At 37.4% G+C, this 19,651-nt stretch overlaps 2 protein-coding genes across 2 annotated transcripts; both read left to right on the top strand.

The window, feature by feature from the left end:
• On the top strand, positions 2,753-3,145 carry LOC110269179 (protein FAR1-RELATED SEQUENCE 5-like). Its single transcript, XM_021116860.1, has one exon. The coding sequence runs from the start codon at positions 2,753-2,755 to the stop codon at positions 3,143-3,145; it is 393 nt and encodes a 130-aa protein (XP_020972519.1).
• LOC110269178 lies at positions 4,072-5,057 on the top strand. The gene is made up of 3 exons (XM_021116859.1): positions 4,072-4,618; positions 4,844-4,899; positions 5,019-5,057. The coding sequence occupies exons 1-3, from the start codon at positions 4,072-4,074 to the stop codon at positions 5,055-5,057; spliced, it is 642 nt and encodes a 213-aa protein (XP_020972518.1).

Raw genomic sequence — 19,651 nt, 5'->3', positions numbered from 1 at the left:
TGAAAATGAAATTACGAAAATAAGCATAGATATTTACAACGGTTAAACCGAATACTTGGGAAAGGTACAATACTAAACTTAATTACTAATAAACTCCATAAAGTCAATAACTAACGAAAGAGAAATTAAACACAATGGTAACGAAAGGTAGATTCCTGTAGCATAGAAACATAAATTAAAGTAAATACTAAACCTGGATCGAGAGTTACTCTTAAAAACTAAGAGAAGTCCTAAATCCTAGTCCTAAGAGAGAGAGGAGAGAACCTCTCTCAAACTAAATCTAAATCATGGAAAGTGAAAATTGGCGAGCTCTCCCTTGAATGGATGCATTCCTACACTTTATAGCCTCTAATTTGTGTGTTTTTTACTTGGATCTGGGCCAAAAGGGCTTCAGAAATCGCTGGAGGCGTATTCTGTGAATTCTGGTATGTGGCCTCTGTCACGCGTCCGCGTGGGTCACGTGGTCGCGTTATTCGGAGCATTTTCTTGCCACGCGGTCGCGTCAGTCACGCGTCTGCGTCATATACGTTCTGCTTAAGGCACGCGGTCGCGTCAGTCATGCGGCCGCGTCGCTGCTTCTTTGCTTCTGGCATGCGATCGCGTCGTCCATGCGATCGCGTGGGTGCCAGTTTCTTCAAAACTCCGTTTCGCACTTTCCTTCCATTCTTGTACGTTCCCTTTTTCATCCTTTAAATCATTCTGCCTTAGAAAATCTGAAACTACTCAACACACTAATCACGGCATCGAATGGAAATAAAGGTAATTAAAATAATTAATTTTAAAGCTTAGGAAACATGTTTTTCACATACATCACATAATAAGGAAGGGAAAGTAAAACCATGCAATTAATATGAATAAATGGGTGAAGGATTGAATAAATCACTCAAACTAAGCACAAAATAACTCATGAAATATGGATTTATCAATAACTTATGAGTACTGTTTTTTTATTTAATTTAGTATTCCTAATGAAATCCAGAAATTGAAATAAAAAGATGTATTTTTAATTTTTAAGTTAAAATTTAAATAGTAATAATTTAAATTAAAATTGATATCAGTAAACGTAGTCATGTTATTGTATTCATATGATTGATTTTGATGACAAGGAGTTATAGTTCAACTGGCATAGTTTCTCAATAGTCGCTTAAGAGGTTGGGAGTTCAGTAATTATTACTTGAAAAATGAACCTACCCGCATTAACTGCTAAAAAAATTATGAATAATGGTGCTCTTATAATTTTAAGCTTTATAAATTTAAATATGGCATGTGTCAACAAAAGATATACATGTATATAATGCTTCAGGGGATAAGGTTTTGAGACGGTGAATGTGAGTGTTGTGACTGTGTACGTCAAATTTGTTATGTCCGTAATTCATGGTTCTGTGTAATTACTTTTGCGTCTCGCAATGAATAATGGCAGCAACTAGCAAGTTTGGTGAGGAGCCGTGTATGTAGAATGAGCTTCTTGAGGATGACTGGATGGATGGCAATGTTTGTGTTCCGAATCAACAAGTATGATGCGTATACCTTGCGATTCTTATGTATAGGGTGCGAGTTGATTTAAAGTAGAGGGGTATGTGCTTTTACATTTGTTGTTGTAGTTATTAGAGATTGTTAAGCATGTCGTGTTTGCAATTTGTTAAATGAGTTTGGGTGGACTGATAATGGAGTTGGTAGTAGGTATTAGGATTCCGTTGTTATTACTTTTATTTGTTGTGCTGAGGATAATGGCCCGGATTTGATATGTAAAAGAAAAGAACTATTGGTGTTTTTATGTTAAGTAGGGCGGGATGAAATTTTAACAAGCTGGAAAATTTTAACAAAATTGAAGATAGTATATTTTTAAAAACATTTGCAATTCCGTTGAGTATTTATGTTTTTCCCGACATTACGAGATATATATTCATTTTTGTATGAGAATATTTAGTTTATCTATTTTTTAAGTTTTTGAATCACAGAAATATATTTTACTTGCATTTATTAAAACGAGCATCCAAAAGAATAGACGTTATTAGAGAATTGGAGAAAATATTTTTCATTGGCCATACATTAAAGTTAAAGTGTAACGTGTATGATAAGTTGTAACATAAAAATGTAAACTTAATCAAATTAATAATGAACATAAACGTAGTCAGTGGAAGTATATAGTTGAAGTTGATATCGTTGAATTAATCACCATATTATTAACACTATTAATACATGAAATTCGATTATATAATTTAAAAAATAATTTAACCTTCAAGATTTTCATGTTATTTACTTTTAATATGCCCTGATATGTTATTTATTTTGGTTGTTTTAATTAGGGTAAATGTTGGGAAATGAATGAGCTACAATTGCAGGATAAGAATGTATTCTAGATCAGGCCAGCTGATAATGAAAGTTTTTTGTTTTATTCGTTCAGGAGACAATGTTTGATACCGTAGTCGAGGCAGATGCCGACTTATCTGATTGGGAAGGTAGGGGGCTTCTTTGTTGCCCAATTTTTTGGGTTTGGATGGGTTGCAAGCCGAATATGTCCTTGAAATGGAGTTTTCTACACCTGAAGAGGCAAGCGATTTCTATAACAACTACAGCCGACTAAAGGGCTTTGCATCACGACGAGGTAAGACGATTAGAAACACTGCCGGTGAAATTGTGAGGTACACATTTGTTTGATACCGGCAAGAATTTTGAGAGAAAAAAATGGTTGGAAAAGGTTGATCGCATAAGAGAACATAAGGTAGTTACTCGATGCGGATGTCTTGCCGAGATGAGGATTAAGAGGAAAGACGGTAGCGGGAAGTGGTATATGTCGCGTTTTGTTGAAGAGCATAATCGCGAACTGGCGTTTGGGAAGCTTGTGGATTATCTACGGTCACACAAGAAGATATCTGAGGTAGAAGTTGCTCAGCTAACAAGCATGAAGGAGATTGGGATTATCATTCCGAAGATTTATAAGTCATTTGCAGCACAACTAGGGGGTTTTAACCTGGTTACATTTACGAAGCAAGATATGTATAACGAGGTGCGAAAGCAGAGAAGGCTCCAAGGTGGAGACGTAAATGCAGCTATAAGGTACCTGGAAGGTTTGGCACGTATGGATGGGAAACTGTTTTGGAGGTACAAGGTTGGGGCAGGGCAACACCTATGCAACTTGTTTTAGAGCGACAGTTGTTTTCAGGAAGATTATTTGTTGTTCGGCAACGTCCTAGCATTCGATGCAACGTACGGCCGTAACAAGCATAACCTACCTGTTGTTGTCTTCTCTGGAGTAAACCACCACAACTAGACATACGTTTTTGGTACAACGATGGTTTTCTGCGAGTCACATGAGTCTTACATTTGGGTTCTTGAGCAGTTTTTGGAATGCATGCAAGGAAAGGCACTACAGTTTGTTATCACCGATGGGGACCCAGCCATGCAGATAGCGATTCAGTTCGTTTTTCCTGATGCGCATCATAGGTTATGCGCTTGGCATCTTCTGAGAAACGCAACGTCTAACATATGCGACCCAAGTTTCACACAACTCTTTAAACACTGCATGTTGGTTGATATGGAAACCGATGAGTTTGAAGCGCATTGGGAGAACATGATCAACGAGTGTGATGTTAGCAACGTTGACTGGGTGAAGGACTTGTACAGTAAAAAGTACGCATGGGTAACAGCTTACATCCAAGGTAGATTTTTTGCCGGGGTGCGGACTACTTCCAGGTGCGGTCACTACACACCAAACTCGGTCGGTTTGTTGAGAGCCGGTATGGTGTATTGGAATTTGTTACAAATTTTCAGAGGTGTGTCGATTTTCTTCGCGACAATGAGGACGAGCTTGAATTTTGCTCTTGGTATGGTACATCTGTATTACAGACCGAGTTTGTTAAGTTGGAAAAGTCGGCGTGGACAAAGTTCACTCGCGAAATGTTTGCTAGATTTAGGGAAAGCTTGAAACGGTGCGTATGTGTTAGAATATGCGAAATCAATGACACAGTGCACCCGCATGTGTATACTATCCAAAAGTATCGGAGGCCTGAGATGACTTGGCAGGTTTATAGGGAGCCTACTTCTAACATATTTAGTTACACGTGCATGTGAATGGAGTCGTTCGGTATTCCATGTGTGCACATCGTGGCCGTGTGTGTCAGGCTAGACTTAGGAGAAATTCCTGAAAGCCTAGTTCTGTGCAGGTGGTCAAAGACAGCTAAAATGGAGATCGAAAATGAAAACATTAACCACCACACTACTGACCAAAACGTGACCTATAGAACAAGGTTGGGTGCGTTTTCGCAGCTATGCAAGCAGTTAGGCAAGGTGGCTTGCATGAGTGATGAGGACTTCAAGCTTTACTCAAAGAAGGTTTTATCCGATGCTGTTTTCCTTGAAATCAAGTATGGCCTTCGACCAGCAAACAATATTTTCACACCGACAATAGATAATAGAGTCAAAGACCCAATTCATGTTAAAACAAAAGGCACAGGCCGGTGCAGTCAAGCTGGGCGTTCTGCTGCGAAGACCAAAAGAAAGTGCAGTACATGTGGGAAGCTCGGGCATCGGAGGACTCGCTGTCCTAACGGAGATACACCACTTGCAAAAACAAATGAGAAAGCCCCTATATGGGGGCATAAACGCAAGCGATCAAAAGGTTATTTTCTAAGTTAAACCTTCAATCATTACATATTACGCAACTTAGTACACTTAAACTGAAGCTTTGGTGTTAAATATACTTCGCCAATTAAGTCTATGATATCAAGTTTCATGAAATACATCACTTATTATTTCAAATTGTTTGTTTTGACCCTGTATTCTCGTGTTCAGAGTAGAAATCTCTATTTTTTTAAATGTACTTCGCAATGCATGTTATTGGTAGTCAAACACCTAAAAATTGAGACTCGACTTGTACTAGTGGGAAGAACTGAAGTTCAAGTACTGAACTTAAATTTTTTGGGCCATGATAGTTTCTATGCTTCATTTTTACTTTCGATATGTTGGTTAGTACTGAACCTGAGTTATTGTGTGTGATAACATCATGTTACATGTTGCAGATGCCGTATTTCTATCGTTTTCCAAATGATGGAAAATAGATAGTGACATCAGAACTCATAGGTGAGGGATGTTTCAGTTTGACATGGGAATCTGTGTGATACTTTCACAACAAAATCTACAATCTATTATTGCATTATTTGCGTTGGTTCTTTCATTCATTTAGGGGTTTGGCATTTTCACTTTATATTGCATCTTTTGTACCTATCACTGAATCACTAATTTTCTCAAGGTTACGTTTAGGGCTATGTGTGTTTAATTTTTTGGTTCGATAATGTGTTTATGGTCTATTGAATTTTCCTTTGTTACTGTACCTGAAATTAAAAGATATAGTATTTGTTTTTCTACATATGTCATTTCTTTTACTCTATTGAAGAACCCATGCTTTTTTCACTTTCAAATCAAATTTCAAGGTAGACTTCATCTTTGCCTAATGCAGACAGGAGAGTAATGGTTTATTGAATGATGTAAAATTGTACTGGACGTAGTGGTTAGTTAATTTTTCAAGTTGTTATGTTTTCTTCCATTCGATTCCATTCCATGCATCCTCTGCGGTTTTGCTAATTGTATGCTGTTGTCGATACAGGGACAAAAAGGTGGCCAGGTGTTACTCAATGGTCAAAATTCGTCTCAGCCAACTACCCAATTTCCTAAACAATTTTCTCTTGTAGACCCGTGATAGTCATCTTGCTGTGTGCGGTGCCTTGGTTCCATCCAAATTCGGGCCATTTATGCTGCTAAGATTATATGCTTCTGTAAACTGTTATCATGTATTGAACAACTTGTAATTCAGTAGTAATGTATCCCGTACAAGGATTTTGTTGTTAATGACATGTGAAATGAAATTTCTGTTGGTTTCCTGTAGCCAACCATGTTCAGAATGTGCATCCCTTCCGTTGTTTGTTAAAGCCTTCACACAACATTGTGGATGAAAATTTTCGTTGCAGATAAGAGGCATCACATGCATCGTTGCATGTTTCTCCGTGAATTCTGAGGGTAAATTCTGAGGGTGGGGGAAGGTTTTTCTTGATTCAATGTTTGTGCCACCTACTAGACAGGGTCTTATGTATTGGAATTTGGCAATAGCACTCTATGAAATTGCATTTTCTTTATAATTGGCGACATTAGACAGTTCTATTTTCTTTTTCAATTGATGAGTGTGCCTTAAAAATTTGGTATCGTAAAGAGTGATTGTCATTTTCTTGGCCGCAAAGGTAAGAATTATTTTGGAGGATACGGTTCCCTTTAGAGGCTTCAGGTTATTAGTTAATGATGTCGTCGACTTCAAATCTTATCCACCATTTCGCATAATGTGCTACGCCGTCAACTTAGCATGATTCATTCTCTCCGCTGTATAAGAATATCTTTTTTCATATGCTTTTTTATTAGTTCATTATTAACTCTGAGATGACAACGGATCCAAAAGCATTAAAACCACTGAGTAATTAACAAGCTAAATTCAAAAATAAAATATCGATATCCATTCACTAATTAACTTGAAAGGGTACACCAACTTTTGCAAGCAACATACAGCGACTTCTACTAAGTACCAATTCCATGATTGGATAAATAATTAAATACTACTAAGAACCAATTCCATGATTGGATAAAGACATGTCATCCAGTACACACAAAATGCCACAACGTCCTAACCTATTTACTATTGGCCATATCCCCATTTAATTTAAAGTAGTGGTAAGTGGGGAGTGTGGAAGTTGTGCTCTAGGCTGTCGACAGGACTACTAGTTTCCACACACAAAAGTATCCATCCTACTGAAATGAAGTTAATCGTACCCTATATCGACTACAAAAAATAAACCATGATACTACTAAAGGATTTCAACGACATCAAGGGGTGTTGGCATGATAATCAAATATAGCCTATATCAGTATGCTCTACACTTGTGTCGCTGGCCTACTTGTTTATGGAGAATCACTCCTTAGTGCGAACAAGCTTCTTCCAAGCAGCCTCTGCCTTGGAATCCACTGTAGCCCTCACCTCGTTGCATTCTAAAAGAACAATTTTCGTTGCCGTCTTCATCTTCAACTTCAATCGGTCCATCTTGCAGTCATCAAAGAACAATCATGAGAAGACGATGCTTGCATTTATGAGACAAAAATAAATTATTTTGCATGACAAACCTGCCACGGAAGATTAGCTAGTGTGAATTTGCCCTCCATTTGGAGCCAGTTCAACATCCATAGATATGAATCATTACTGTGTAACAACAATAGAATGAAGAATTCTTGAAGGAGGAAACAGCCCAATAACTAATCCATTCTTTAAGTGAACTACATTACTCAATGTGAATCCTAAATTTACCACTCCGGGTGGCAGGGGACTCCTTCAGGGTACTGAATCGGTCCCCATGTCGTTAGATCAGTAGAAACATGTGTAAAATTCTTCAGGTTCGTATCCAGCTTGAAAATATGGGTTAGCATCAGGAGCTGCACGTGGTCATGAATACAGTCACCACAGTGTCAAGAGAAGTCTTTCATGTAATCAAAATCCTAAATCAATTTTCCGACTACTCACAATAGTTTGCATGTTGCGTTCCCTCCGCTCCTTATGCTCAGGTGCTCTTGTTACATCTAAGCAGTACACGGCGGCATGCTTGACGTCCACAACCATTAGGTACCATGTGTATGTTGGTTCGCATACTAGCACAAAAACCTGTAACGACAACCAGGTCATTGTACTTTTAAAATGGGTTGTCAACATAACACAGAAGGAGAGTTCAGTTCCTAACATGTTCAAGCCTCCTTGTTGCCGGCATCCATCTGTTCAGGTATCTTTTCATTATAACTTCAAATGGCCTAAGAGCAAGAACGTCATCGGTAAACAAGGAAGATGTGTACCACACACGAGGAGGCACAATGCAACAGGCTCTCATGGAAGCATTCATGAACATGATGTTCATGATCTATTGATGTAATAAAAAAATCGTCAGGAGTTTGTCGCAGTAAATTATTGGGTTACTAAGGGATTCGAGTTAACTGACATCGACATTCAGCATGTAAACCGGTGACATAGAGTGGAATCCTGCTCTGGGGACTTCCAATGTCGAGAATTTGAACAACACTTCCCTGGTTGTTAACAAAAACAATAACATGTGTTATCGAAGTTTCCATGGAGAAACAAATCGAGTAGGCTTAAAATAACAACAAGGAGATAAGTGTGCTTACAAATATTGATCATTCTTTCCGTAAATATAAGTAGCCATTTTGCATTCATCATATGTCAGGTCCATGTGCACCGTTGGCCTAAAAACCATTTGGAACCCCTAATGAAGGAAAAAAAATTATGCTTGCACATTAGTCAATATATAGTTATAACAAATTTGCGTTATCATGATGACTACGTTAAGCACACAGTGTTTAAATGACTTGCCAGTGGAATTAACAAAACGGGAGAATTCATTATGTTCAACATCCCATACGATTTGAATCCAGTCCCACCATGCATAGAAGGAGTACGCATGCTGGCTTGGGTTGTGTTTACAGCGGTTGTGGGCTGGCTACTGAAGTGCTTTTATGCTGTGTGCGTAGGCTTCGACTCAATCGGTTCCAACTTCGGGATCTTCAGTGGACTGTTGCACTTCTCGGGTAAGGAGAATAACTCACACACTTTAGTTGTGCACTCAAACTGAGACAGGTTGGGAAGATCCATGAAAACCTGCACAAATTAGCATTGTGAGTTACTCATTTATTTCAATGCCAAAGCTAACCATTGAATAAATTCCAGGTGGAAAGGGTAAACATTTTCACAAGCTACGGCAGCAGATTCATGTGTAATGGCACTAGATATGCAGTTCCTTTTTGGCACTCCGAAGCACGAATAATGTGAAAGAGACCCCTTTTGGAATCTTGACCGGGCCTTGCCTTGTGTTGGACGAGGAGTTGACAGTGCCTCGTCTATGATGACGTCATCGTCATAACCAGGAGAATTCGCCACAATGATATCTAGCGATGAATTTATATTCGTCAAGCGACTCGCTTCCCTTTGTCTACCGACTTCTGGACTTCGGTATGTGACCCAAATGCATTGTTTACTGCAGTTCTTGTTTTATTGTGTGCTGATAATTCCGTCTCCGCGATGGTGGCACCTTGCACAGCCACCATCCCTACTGCCGTGCATGATATAGTGGCCAACGCAGTCGGACTCCCTCTCTGGTTAGTTAGCAAGGATTGGATCTCTGTTATTGACTTTTTCGTCTGGAACATTGGCTGCTCCAGTGCTGAAATGCGTTCTCCCAAAGCTACTGTCCTAGCATTGATCTTCTGTGGAGTTGGTGAAAACAGAAATTGACCATAAGTAATGAACCCGAGTCCAGCATGTGGGTCACACACGAAAGTTCACCGTATCCGGTACAAAAGATACTGCCTTTGTTCTAAGCCGAGGCACATGTCATGTGTGTGTTGTATGAAAAATAATTAACATGCCATGTTTAACGCATTTCTAATTGGATAACCAGAAACGGAATTAAAACGAACCTCAAGCAGCTTAACTGTGAGCACTAGTAAGTCGTCCTATGGGACCTTCGAATCATCCATGACGTTCTCACCCAGCCTGGCTGGAGCGCTCTGTTGTATGACCAACATTTCGAAACATAGTGTATACCGTCAAAGAAAAAAAATGCATACTAGGGAAATAAACAGGGAAAAAGTTTGCAACAAAGACCATAAACCAGTTTCCGAAAAGGATAGGCATACCACATTCATTGTTAACTCCAAATTAAGATCGGTTGTTCCGTCATCAACTGCGACGCTTTTACCAGAACCCAATTCCAGGGATGGTACGACACTAGAACAAAACAAAGTTGCTTAGTCCGTGATAGGAGTCGCGTTAACGAAGACAACAGGAGTATTGTCACAATGAATTGGGGGAACGACGATAAAAAAAGTTCAGCAACAAAATAATGCCATCTAAATAAGACAAACAGAGAGATACGTACACATCGTTTGAATCAGGATCCTGCGAGTCGTTCATATCACGCCGAAGGTCATCCATTCCCGCCATTGTGTTTTTCGCGAAGATCTACCATTTCCAACTGAAAATAGTAGAATGGTAAGCTTGCTTTCAGACTGGGTGTATTCCACTACTTCACCTACGAATTGCTTTTATAGAAATCCATTCACTCATATGTGAGTGAATCTGACCATTGATTTGACCAGTTTGGGTTGGCCCACATGCTTCTCGGTAAAAATACGAACCTTCATATAAGTAATAATAGAACATGGTTGCCATGTCACTGAAGAATACATGTCCACTTTAGTGTAACTAAATGGCTTCGTTAACTAAGTAAGATCAGGCCAAATGAAATCTATTCACCCCTAGCCTAACGATTGTCCGTGAGAATTATAAATACGATAATCTTCAACATAATCGTTGCCGCTATACCTCAAGCAATCGTTGTTTCCCATCTTGATTGGGTTTGCTCAGTTGTCACAAACCCCTTCTGAGATAGTTACGTGTGGCTGTCTTCTCCTACTATATAATCGTAGACCCTAGTGCTGAGCAACCCACTCCCTATACCCTATTTGGAAAACACACCTAATTTCTACTAAAGGACTCCTTATATTCCTTGATTTTGAAAATTCAAGTAACACCTACACTAAAAACTAGTGGGCCCATTTTTTTTATGTAACTGTTCGGGAAGCCTTGTTAGATACACGTGGCTTAAGGACACTACTAGACCTTTAGTAAATTACTACAATTTACCAATTGCATGCCAAATTAATTAACCAAAACAAAATAAACTAGGTAAGATCGGTGGACCAACAATTGCATGCTACACTGTGAATGTTCTTTTCCTGTTGTAACCAAACAAAAATGATATTAACATTAGTACATTAGAGATGGATGCAGTACATATTGCATGGAGAATTATAAGTGAATTATCTATTAAGAAGTATGTTCAATATTTTTAAGCTATATTATGTATTAGATTTTCATGAAAATTATATTTGGTTCCACCTTTAATATATTATGAATAACTATATCAACAAAAGCAAAGAAACAAGAAATTTAAAAATAATGAGAAAAAATTAATGCAAAACACATTCATTCAAGATTTTACACATATGTTTCACATTTATCAGTAATTTTTTTTCATTTATTTGTCTTTGTTTTAAGTATTTAAAATAATTCATTGAAAATCGTAATAATGTGTTATAAAAATATTTATAAACCAATACGTCCATGCTATTTCTGAAAATACTATTATATAAGAAGGAACTATAGTATCCATTATAACTTATAAGAGAGGCAAATACGATTGTCTTTTTCGTTCATGTATATTTATTAAAGAGAAATAATATTAACATTAAATAGACTTAATAATCGATAGGAACAAAAATAAGTTAGTGCTATATAGCTATGTCTTTTTGTTCACCAAATTAGTTTAGAATAACAAAAACAAGATATACTTAGTATTATTAATTACTCGTTTTGTTTAATTTATTTGGAGTTAGTATAATAAAAAAATTGGATGTGTAGCATTTGTAACAGAATTATTTATTTCGATTAGAATGTTTATGTGAGAAAACAATTTCCAAATTAAAAAAGGACGTTCATTAAGTTTTAAACTTCATATAACCTTACTAAAATTTAAGAATAATAAGATTTTATTCCTTTAATAATGGTTGCATTAATTTGTATCAAAATATGATCAGTAAGTTTTCTTTTAAAAATATACAATTAAACCCTTCTTTTTGTTCGTAATTTTATTGTTATTTTTCAGCAGCATATTTGTCGTTCGAGGGGGACTACAATTTTCGTATGCCGAACTACTAAGGTCAAGTGGGGAAGTTACTTTGCATAATGCAATACAAAATAGTGATCTTTTTATCAAACCATAGAAAATATGGAGCCAATGAGGTAATAGTTTGCACGGGTATTTTTTTCATTACAAAATAAGCGCACATAACAATTGCACGCTAATTTAATTGACCAAAACAAAATAAAATACGTAATACCTAGACGCTAAGAATTGCATACGGAGGTAGGAAACTTTTATTTTCAAAAAAATCAATCGTTTTAATTCATGAATACCATTAACGTTTAGTGAATAAGTGCAAATAATTTATAAATGTGGCGTGACCAGTTTTGTTGTTGTGACTGGTTAATTGATGAAACTGAATTGCGATTGCTTGAATTGAGGCTTCGACTGATATTGGTTTTCTGGTTTTCATGGATTTTTTAAAAATGCTGATTTACGTGATTATGCTGAATTGGTGGATTGGGGCTGAAATTTCTTATTAGTGAGTTCAAAAGTCGGTTTGATTGAGTACTATGCAAAAATTATTTTCTTATCTTGGTTTGGGGTTAAATTGATATTGAAAATAATTCCGCAATTGAAACGATTTCATTTACTGGGCATGACTTTTATTGATTTATCGAAAATGATTTTAAGGATCCATAAAGATTATGACATTCGAATTAGTTAGAGTTATTGGTAATTATTCAAAAGAGGTTGACAATAGTCGGTTGGGACTCGTAAAGGGTGGCAAAGTCGGAGTTCTAGGTGAGATACTCTCGAAGTTTTATTATTAAACTTAGATGATTGTTTAAAAAATTTAGAAAGCTATTAGAATTCAAAATTTGTATTATTTGGCTTTCGATTTAATAAGCAAAAAAATTACGTTTGGATTTGATTTATTAAGAAAGATTTCATGTTTTGACTTTGATTACAAAACTACCTTTTAAGGAATTATGATTCAACGAGTTTATTAAATTTACAGAACGAGTTTGATTTTCGTCCTCCCTAAAGTCTCGAGACCCTGCTGTGAGATTTACTTGATAAATGATTCCTGTAGTATTTTATAAACGTTTAAATTTGAAATGGTTTTGAAGTTGGATTGGAAAGGTTATAAAGAATATATTAACTTAAAGAGCATAAAACAATGATTCAAAGAATATGTTAACTTAAAGAAATTTTTGCCACAGGAGAGCAGAGGGCAAAGACAAAGAAAAAGCTTTAAAGAGATTGTCTGCCACAGGAGAGTACAGAACAAGGATTTAAGTTAATTTATTAAAACCCTACTGAGAATGTGCGGGTTGTTCTCACCCCAAAATCTTCCACGCATTCAGTGACACAGGTTCAAAGACTTAGTTTGAAGCTGCAGGCGATTATTTGACTTATTTATGAGTGGGGTTGCTTTCATAGAAGTCCCTCCCCCTTGTGTATTTACTATTTTATGTTATACATAGGGATAGGAATTGTATTCGAGTTTTATATTGAATTATTTTGTATGGCATTTATTATTAGCAACTACTATGTGACTACTATTACTTGATGATCTTTGATATGTGATTTTAATTGATAAAAACAATTTGCAGGCATTTTCGTAAAAAAATTGAAACGTGACATCAAACTAAAGGTTCAATATTAAATAGTTAACAAGAAAACGACTTAGTAAATGGTCAAACTACCAAATAATACATAAAATAGATACATGATTATTTATTCAAGATAGAATAACATAATATACACACTTATTTGGAATATAAAAAACTTTTATTTTTTTTCATAAGTTCTTTATTTTTATAGCTCCACGTCAAACTACTTAAACTAAAATATTTTTTAATCATCTGGGTACAAAAAAATATATGTTTTTTTAAGGAGACTTCAAAAAGAAATTGACTGTACTAAAAATACAAATAGTGTTTCAGCAACTGCTTGTACTATGCAACAATTCAGGTTATATGAAGCAATGTATGTAACCTGTTCTGTTTTTTACCTCTGATATAAGGTTTACACTCGGTAGGAAAATCCATCTAGTAGGGCCGTCCGGCAAGCATTGGCCATGACGTGGTAGTCGCTTGGTGGTTGCATGGCTGGCGTTGCATCAGATATATAAGGGGTGCATACGGTTGGTGTGAGGAGATTAGCATGACGAACGTGGTTCTTAGCAACGCGAGGATTGACGTTACTCTCGAAATCGTTTATGAAAGCCTACGTGGTGGCATAAACCCTAGACCAGATGTTAGACTTAGTCCGAGTCTCCGGGCCAGCGAATTTTTTAAAAATTTAACATAGATTCTTTGCCATTTCCATAAGAACAACCCCTCAACACAAGCAAATGAAACATAATTTTAATGCCTTATTGTTAGATTGCTCTTAAATTATTTGAAAATTCAATCTGTCGAGGATATGTTTGATGCAAACTGAAGACTTGTAGGACAAATTTACAACGACGTAAAACTGTGGGATATTTGTGAAAATTTTTTCCAAACGCAGGGACAAAACATATACTTTACTCTGTCAATAAAAGTGCATAACATCTATCAAAATTAATGATTTTTAATATCTAAAATCTAAATAACAACAGTAAAAAACCTTAAAGGTTTCAATTAGCTCAAGAGCGGGGATGGTGAGCGGCAGTGATGGCGATACAATGTTTGTTCTTCTTGTCGGTCGCAATCTCGTGTGAGGGATCGTCTCACTCTCTGCTGTAAGACAATGATGTGACGGCGATGGCAATGGAGGCGGCGGGACCAAACCTTGGCGTGCGGTATGTCTCGTCCCTCCTCTCGTCGTCTCTTCTTCCGTTCTCCCTGTCCCTCTATTTCTTTGTCTGTCTTTTCTTACATGTTTGTTCTTCTTGTCGGTCGCAATCTCGTGTGAGGGATCGTCTCACTCTCTGCTGTAAGACAATGATGTGACGGCGATGGCAATGGAGGCGGCGGGACCAAACCTTGGCGTGCGGTATGTCTCGTCCCTCCTCTCGTCGTCTCTTCTTCCGTTCTCCCTGTCCCTCTGTTTCTTTGTCTGTCTTTTCTTTCTTTCTTCGTGGTTTCAGAGAGTAAGAATGAGTGAGGAGTGTTACTGTTAGTGTATGTATAAGAGACAGGTGAGAGTGAAAGTGTTTTGAAATTAGAGTTAGGGTTAGGTTTCGAAAAAAGACGAATAAAGGTATTTTACGAAATTTAATAAAAATAGAGAGTAGAATAGTAAATAAAAATTGTTGTCTTTCAATAAAACTATTTTGAAAACATTAATCATTTATCAACTTGTTAATTACTTTTTAATAAGTATTTATATTTTAAATTAGATATTTTTACTTCATAAAGTCTAACTAAAAATTTCAATTATTCAAATTAAATTTTCAAAAATTCATTGTATCTTAATTGCTCAAACTTTAAGTTTAAAAAAAAAATCCAATAATTACGAAAATTATATATATGACTCCAAACAATTTTATTTTTTTTAAACTCAAACTATGATAAAATCTGTTTTAGTTAGTATTAAAAAATTTTCTAAAAATAAATTCGTAAACAAAGATAGTAAACCATAAATAACTCATTTAGTTTGCAAAAGTTTGGGCGTTACAACTCGCATTGTACCTGTTAACTCTAATATGAAATCGGTTGAGAGGATCGTGGTATGAGTTTCAGTTATACCATAAATTAATTTTCATGATTGTAATGCCCTACAAAAGGAAATTTCTTAATGCACCACACGAACGATCTCAATTGCATGAATACAATGTTGAAGCGCAAACGAATTGTATAAATAAATAATCATGTATACCCGTATAACTAAGCAATACAAGATTTATACACGTATTTGTTTAAATTCGGTACGGACCAATTTTATGATCTCATGTCGCATCATTCGACTTCCAATGCTCCAGTTGCTCCAGACATCCCTTTACCAGATATGCTGCCAAATCACTCTACCAAACCTGATTCCTTGAGACATCATTAACCAGGGCCTTGCAAAACACACTCCTCATGTCCTGAGTGTATCCCACGCTTGCTCCTAGGCCAATTCCCAGAAATGTACTCAATTCGCATTCGGAAATTGGGTGGGCCAAGTTAGAAAGACTACCTATATCATACGTGGTCCGAGGACCAACACATCACCTGACTCCTTATGCAATTCCTTTCCACATTTCATTTGAACAATCTTACACCCCCTGTGTATTGTAGGGGACATAATTAATGGTGACATTTTGTTAAGGTATTGAAATGTTTTGGGCCATTTGTTATTCTCGTGAATGCTTACGGACTCCCTTCATTTTGCTTCAATGGATTAAGTTATGGAACGGAAGATTGAGAAGGCTTCATTAACTGCAAAAGAGGCCACGACAAAAGTGCCACCAATTGTCACAACGAAACTCACAAATTGGAATACACCTCCACTGCTAGATTTTTCCAAGTTACCTATTCTAAGAATTTTCAGGAAGGTGACGAGCGTTGACTCGATTGTCAAGTACAGCCCATGTCAAGTCTGATGTGACATAGATGAATAGACTATACCAACTCCTTGAATTTGTGTGCACATTTCTCAAAAACTGCAGTGCCAAATCTTCCCCAACAAGTCTCTGTCAACCTCCAAAGACAGTATTTGCAATGACAATCTAAGAAGGACAGCCTTTTCAAAACTCAACTATAAAACCCTTGCACCCCCAAACCAGAGAAATACTACCTCCACCACAGTTGTCCACAGCACAATGGAGCGCAACATGCATCATTTCACATTTTTCATTGTAACAAAGGGAAATAACACCAGAGTATATGTTTCATTCGATGAAGCCAATAGGCAGATCCTCAACCATATGGAACCAAAATACCAGGGGTTCAATAGTTATCTTCTCGCACTCCATGCCTATGAAGCTAGGATGGCAATGCTACGGGCGGACAGAGAGGCAATTGCAGATCTCATGGCTGAGACAGGCACACTGGATTCTCCTCGGCGTCCACCCCGAACGCTCCCAACCGCTGACAGACGCATCGCTCCCGTTGTTGGTGGTAATAGTCTCCTTCTCTCATTTACGAATACCACTATAAGAATGTTTCAGTTGCCGTTAATAATTTGTACTTATTGATTTTTGAAAAACCATAACCAATCCCGTTCACAGTCTACCCTATCAATGAATAGGAGCCCTGATACTACCTGCAGATGAGAGTGCATCTCATCACTTCGCCCTTAACAACAGCATGGAACTCTGGCTGACGATGTATTGCTACGACACTGTGATTCCCGCCCCATGTTTCTTCCGTGAGGAGAAATTTCACTGTGAAAACGGACCATTGTATGCCTTCAGTGTTATTATTCCAGGAAACCCATACGGGATAGACGTCAGTGCCAAGGGTAGGTACTCCTTCATTGAGGACGATGCCAGGGAAGACGCTGCTTTCAGGATGCTGTCAGTTCTCCTAGAAAAAATGGGTAAGGAAGTGAGGGAATTCAACTACCTTCGTGTGAGGGCGTTGCAGCGGGAAATAGCAGATCTTCAACAAGAGATAAGGAATCTGGAGGATAACATGCGGAGGCTTGATTCGGAATACGGCAGCAGCATGTACTGTGTCACCCCGTAGATGCGACTATAAAGGAAATTCACCTAAGGCATTGCAACTGTAACTTGTTTTAAATTTCTGTGTTTGTCTGATTTAGTTGATTTATCCCTTGTATTGGCAGGCGTTTAACAATGGCAGACTGCTCTTTGAATGAAACCAATTTGCTAAAAAATATGATGCTCACTTCTATACTTAGAGATAGTAACTGGGCATCAGAATAATGTTGCTTTGTTTGGAGACTATGATTTTTCAAAATCATATCCCACATTTTAGATAGTTTGGAACAACAACCTTTTAAAACCGAGGTCCGTTACCAATTTTTCATACTGTAGTGGCCGTTCCATTTCGCTAGTGCATTCACATGAAACTAAAATGAAAATTTAAATCTATAGAATTTCAAACCTCCTTCCACCCAGGCAAAACCAACAAATAGTTGTTTCTTGGCCCTAGTGCTAGCGGGTGTTATAGTCGACAATAATCACGGTGGATTAAAGACGAATTTTATTTTGTACAATCTCTTTACCAAATAACCGCACATATACAACCGTAGTTAATGCTATAGCCTGCTTGTATTAAATATTTTTGACATTCAAATGAATTTTGTTTCGACAATTCTACTTAACATGGCATGTTCTGAATAATTACTTACGTATAAAAGGATTTGACAAGAACGACGTATTCAACACCTTACAATATACATTAGGGTTAACCTACATCCCTAAGTAGAAAAACAGAAACCTAGTACATATTTCATCTTCGCTGTAATAGTTGCATGCGTCTAAAAAGAAATTGTCGTCAAACTCGGTTAATGAGAAGTACATAGTTGGAGTGCGAAGTCTGTCTCCGTGGATATGAAGACTCTATTAAGAAGAAATGTAATCTTTAAGCTCCACCCAATGTTCTTAACTTGATAGATGGAGATAAACACGCAGGTTATTCATGAGTGGTTCTTCTTTCGAAGTTAGGGGTCCCCGTGCAGGTAACGCCACTGTTATGGTCAGCAAAGCTTGTGGTTCCGACGCCTGTGTCGTTGTGATGAAAGATCTATGTTCCGAACAAAGGGATCCCAATGCATGTGAGGGCTCTATTGTCCAGCGATACGCATGCAATTCTAACGTATGGTATTGTTGCTGCCAATTGTTCCTGTGTAGGGCATGATATTTTTCTGATTCTTACTCAGTCTGGCAAACCGATTCAACATCAATAAATGGAGTATCGAAGTCTTGAAAATGGGCCTGCAGGTACATGATACTACAATTAATGAGAACTGCTGCAATTGATTCTACAACTACCAATGGAGCATGTATTGATTTCGGCATAATTTGAGAAACGGCGTTCTTGAAATGAACAGCGGAAAGTTCAAGTTCGTTTCGTCCAATCAATGTGCGTATCATGCATGAAAATTTCCTACTTTACAAAGGAATGCAAACATTCGGCAGTTGGTGCACGAAATTGTGATCATCAACAATGGCGCCAAAGGACTTGGAGCTCTTAAACATGAATCACACTTTGTCACAATATAGGATCCATTGATCCTTTTGCGTCTGTCACACGCCCAACAATCGCGAGTTTGAAGCTCATCACAGTCATCCCTTCCCAGATCCTACTCAGAATACCACAGACAAGGTTTAAACGTTCCAGATCTCAGGAATGGCCGCCAATAATTCTAGCCTTTACCACGAAGGTTCTAATCTTATATTAGAAACCCAAGATATATACATTCAAACTTGTTTGCATGTAGAATGAAAGTGGTTGTCAGTCACGCGTTCATAGGTGAGAATGGTGATGAGTGTCACATAATCATCACATTCATCATGTTCTTGGGTGCGAATGAATATCTTGGAGAAGAAATAGACTTGAGTTGAATAGAAAAATAATAGTACTTTGTATTAATTCATGAAGAACAGCAGAGCTCCACACCTTAATCTATGGTGTGTAAAAACTCCACCGTTGAAAATACAAAAGTGATAATGGTATAAGCATGGCTGAATGGCCAGCCTTCAAGGTCTAGGGACTAAACATCCAAAGATTTTAAAATACAATAGCAAAAGGTCCTATTTATAGAGAACTAGTAGCCTAGGGTTTACAGAAATAAGTAATTAATGCAGAAATCTTCTTTTGGGCCCACTTGGTATGTGCTTGGGCTGAGCGTTGAAGCTTCCATGTGTAGAGAATTTTCTTGGAGTTAAACGCCAGCTTTTGTGCCAGTTTAGGCGTTTAACTCCAGCTTTTATGCCAGTTCCGGCGTTAAACGCCAGAATTTTTAAGCTGACTTGGAACGCCTGTTTGGGCCATCAAATATCGAGCAAAGTATAGACTATTATATAT

Source organism: Arachis ipaensis, chromosome B02 (genome assembly GCF_000816755.2).
Source record: "Arachis ipaensis cultivar K30076 chromosome B02, Araip1.1, whole genome shotgun sequence".
Classification (NCBI taxonomy): Eukaryota; Viridiplantae; Streptophyta; class Magnoliopsida; order Fabales; family Fabaceae; genus Arachis; species Arachis ipaensis.
The sequence above is the reverse complement of the archived record's forward strand: the minus strand, read 5'-3'. Positions and strand labels throughout refer to the sequence as shown.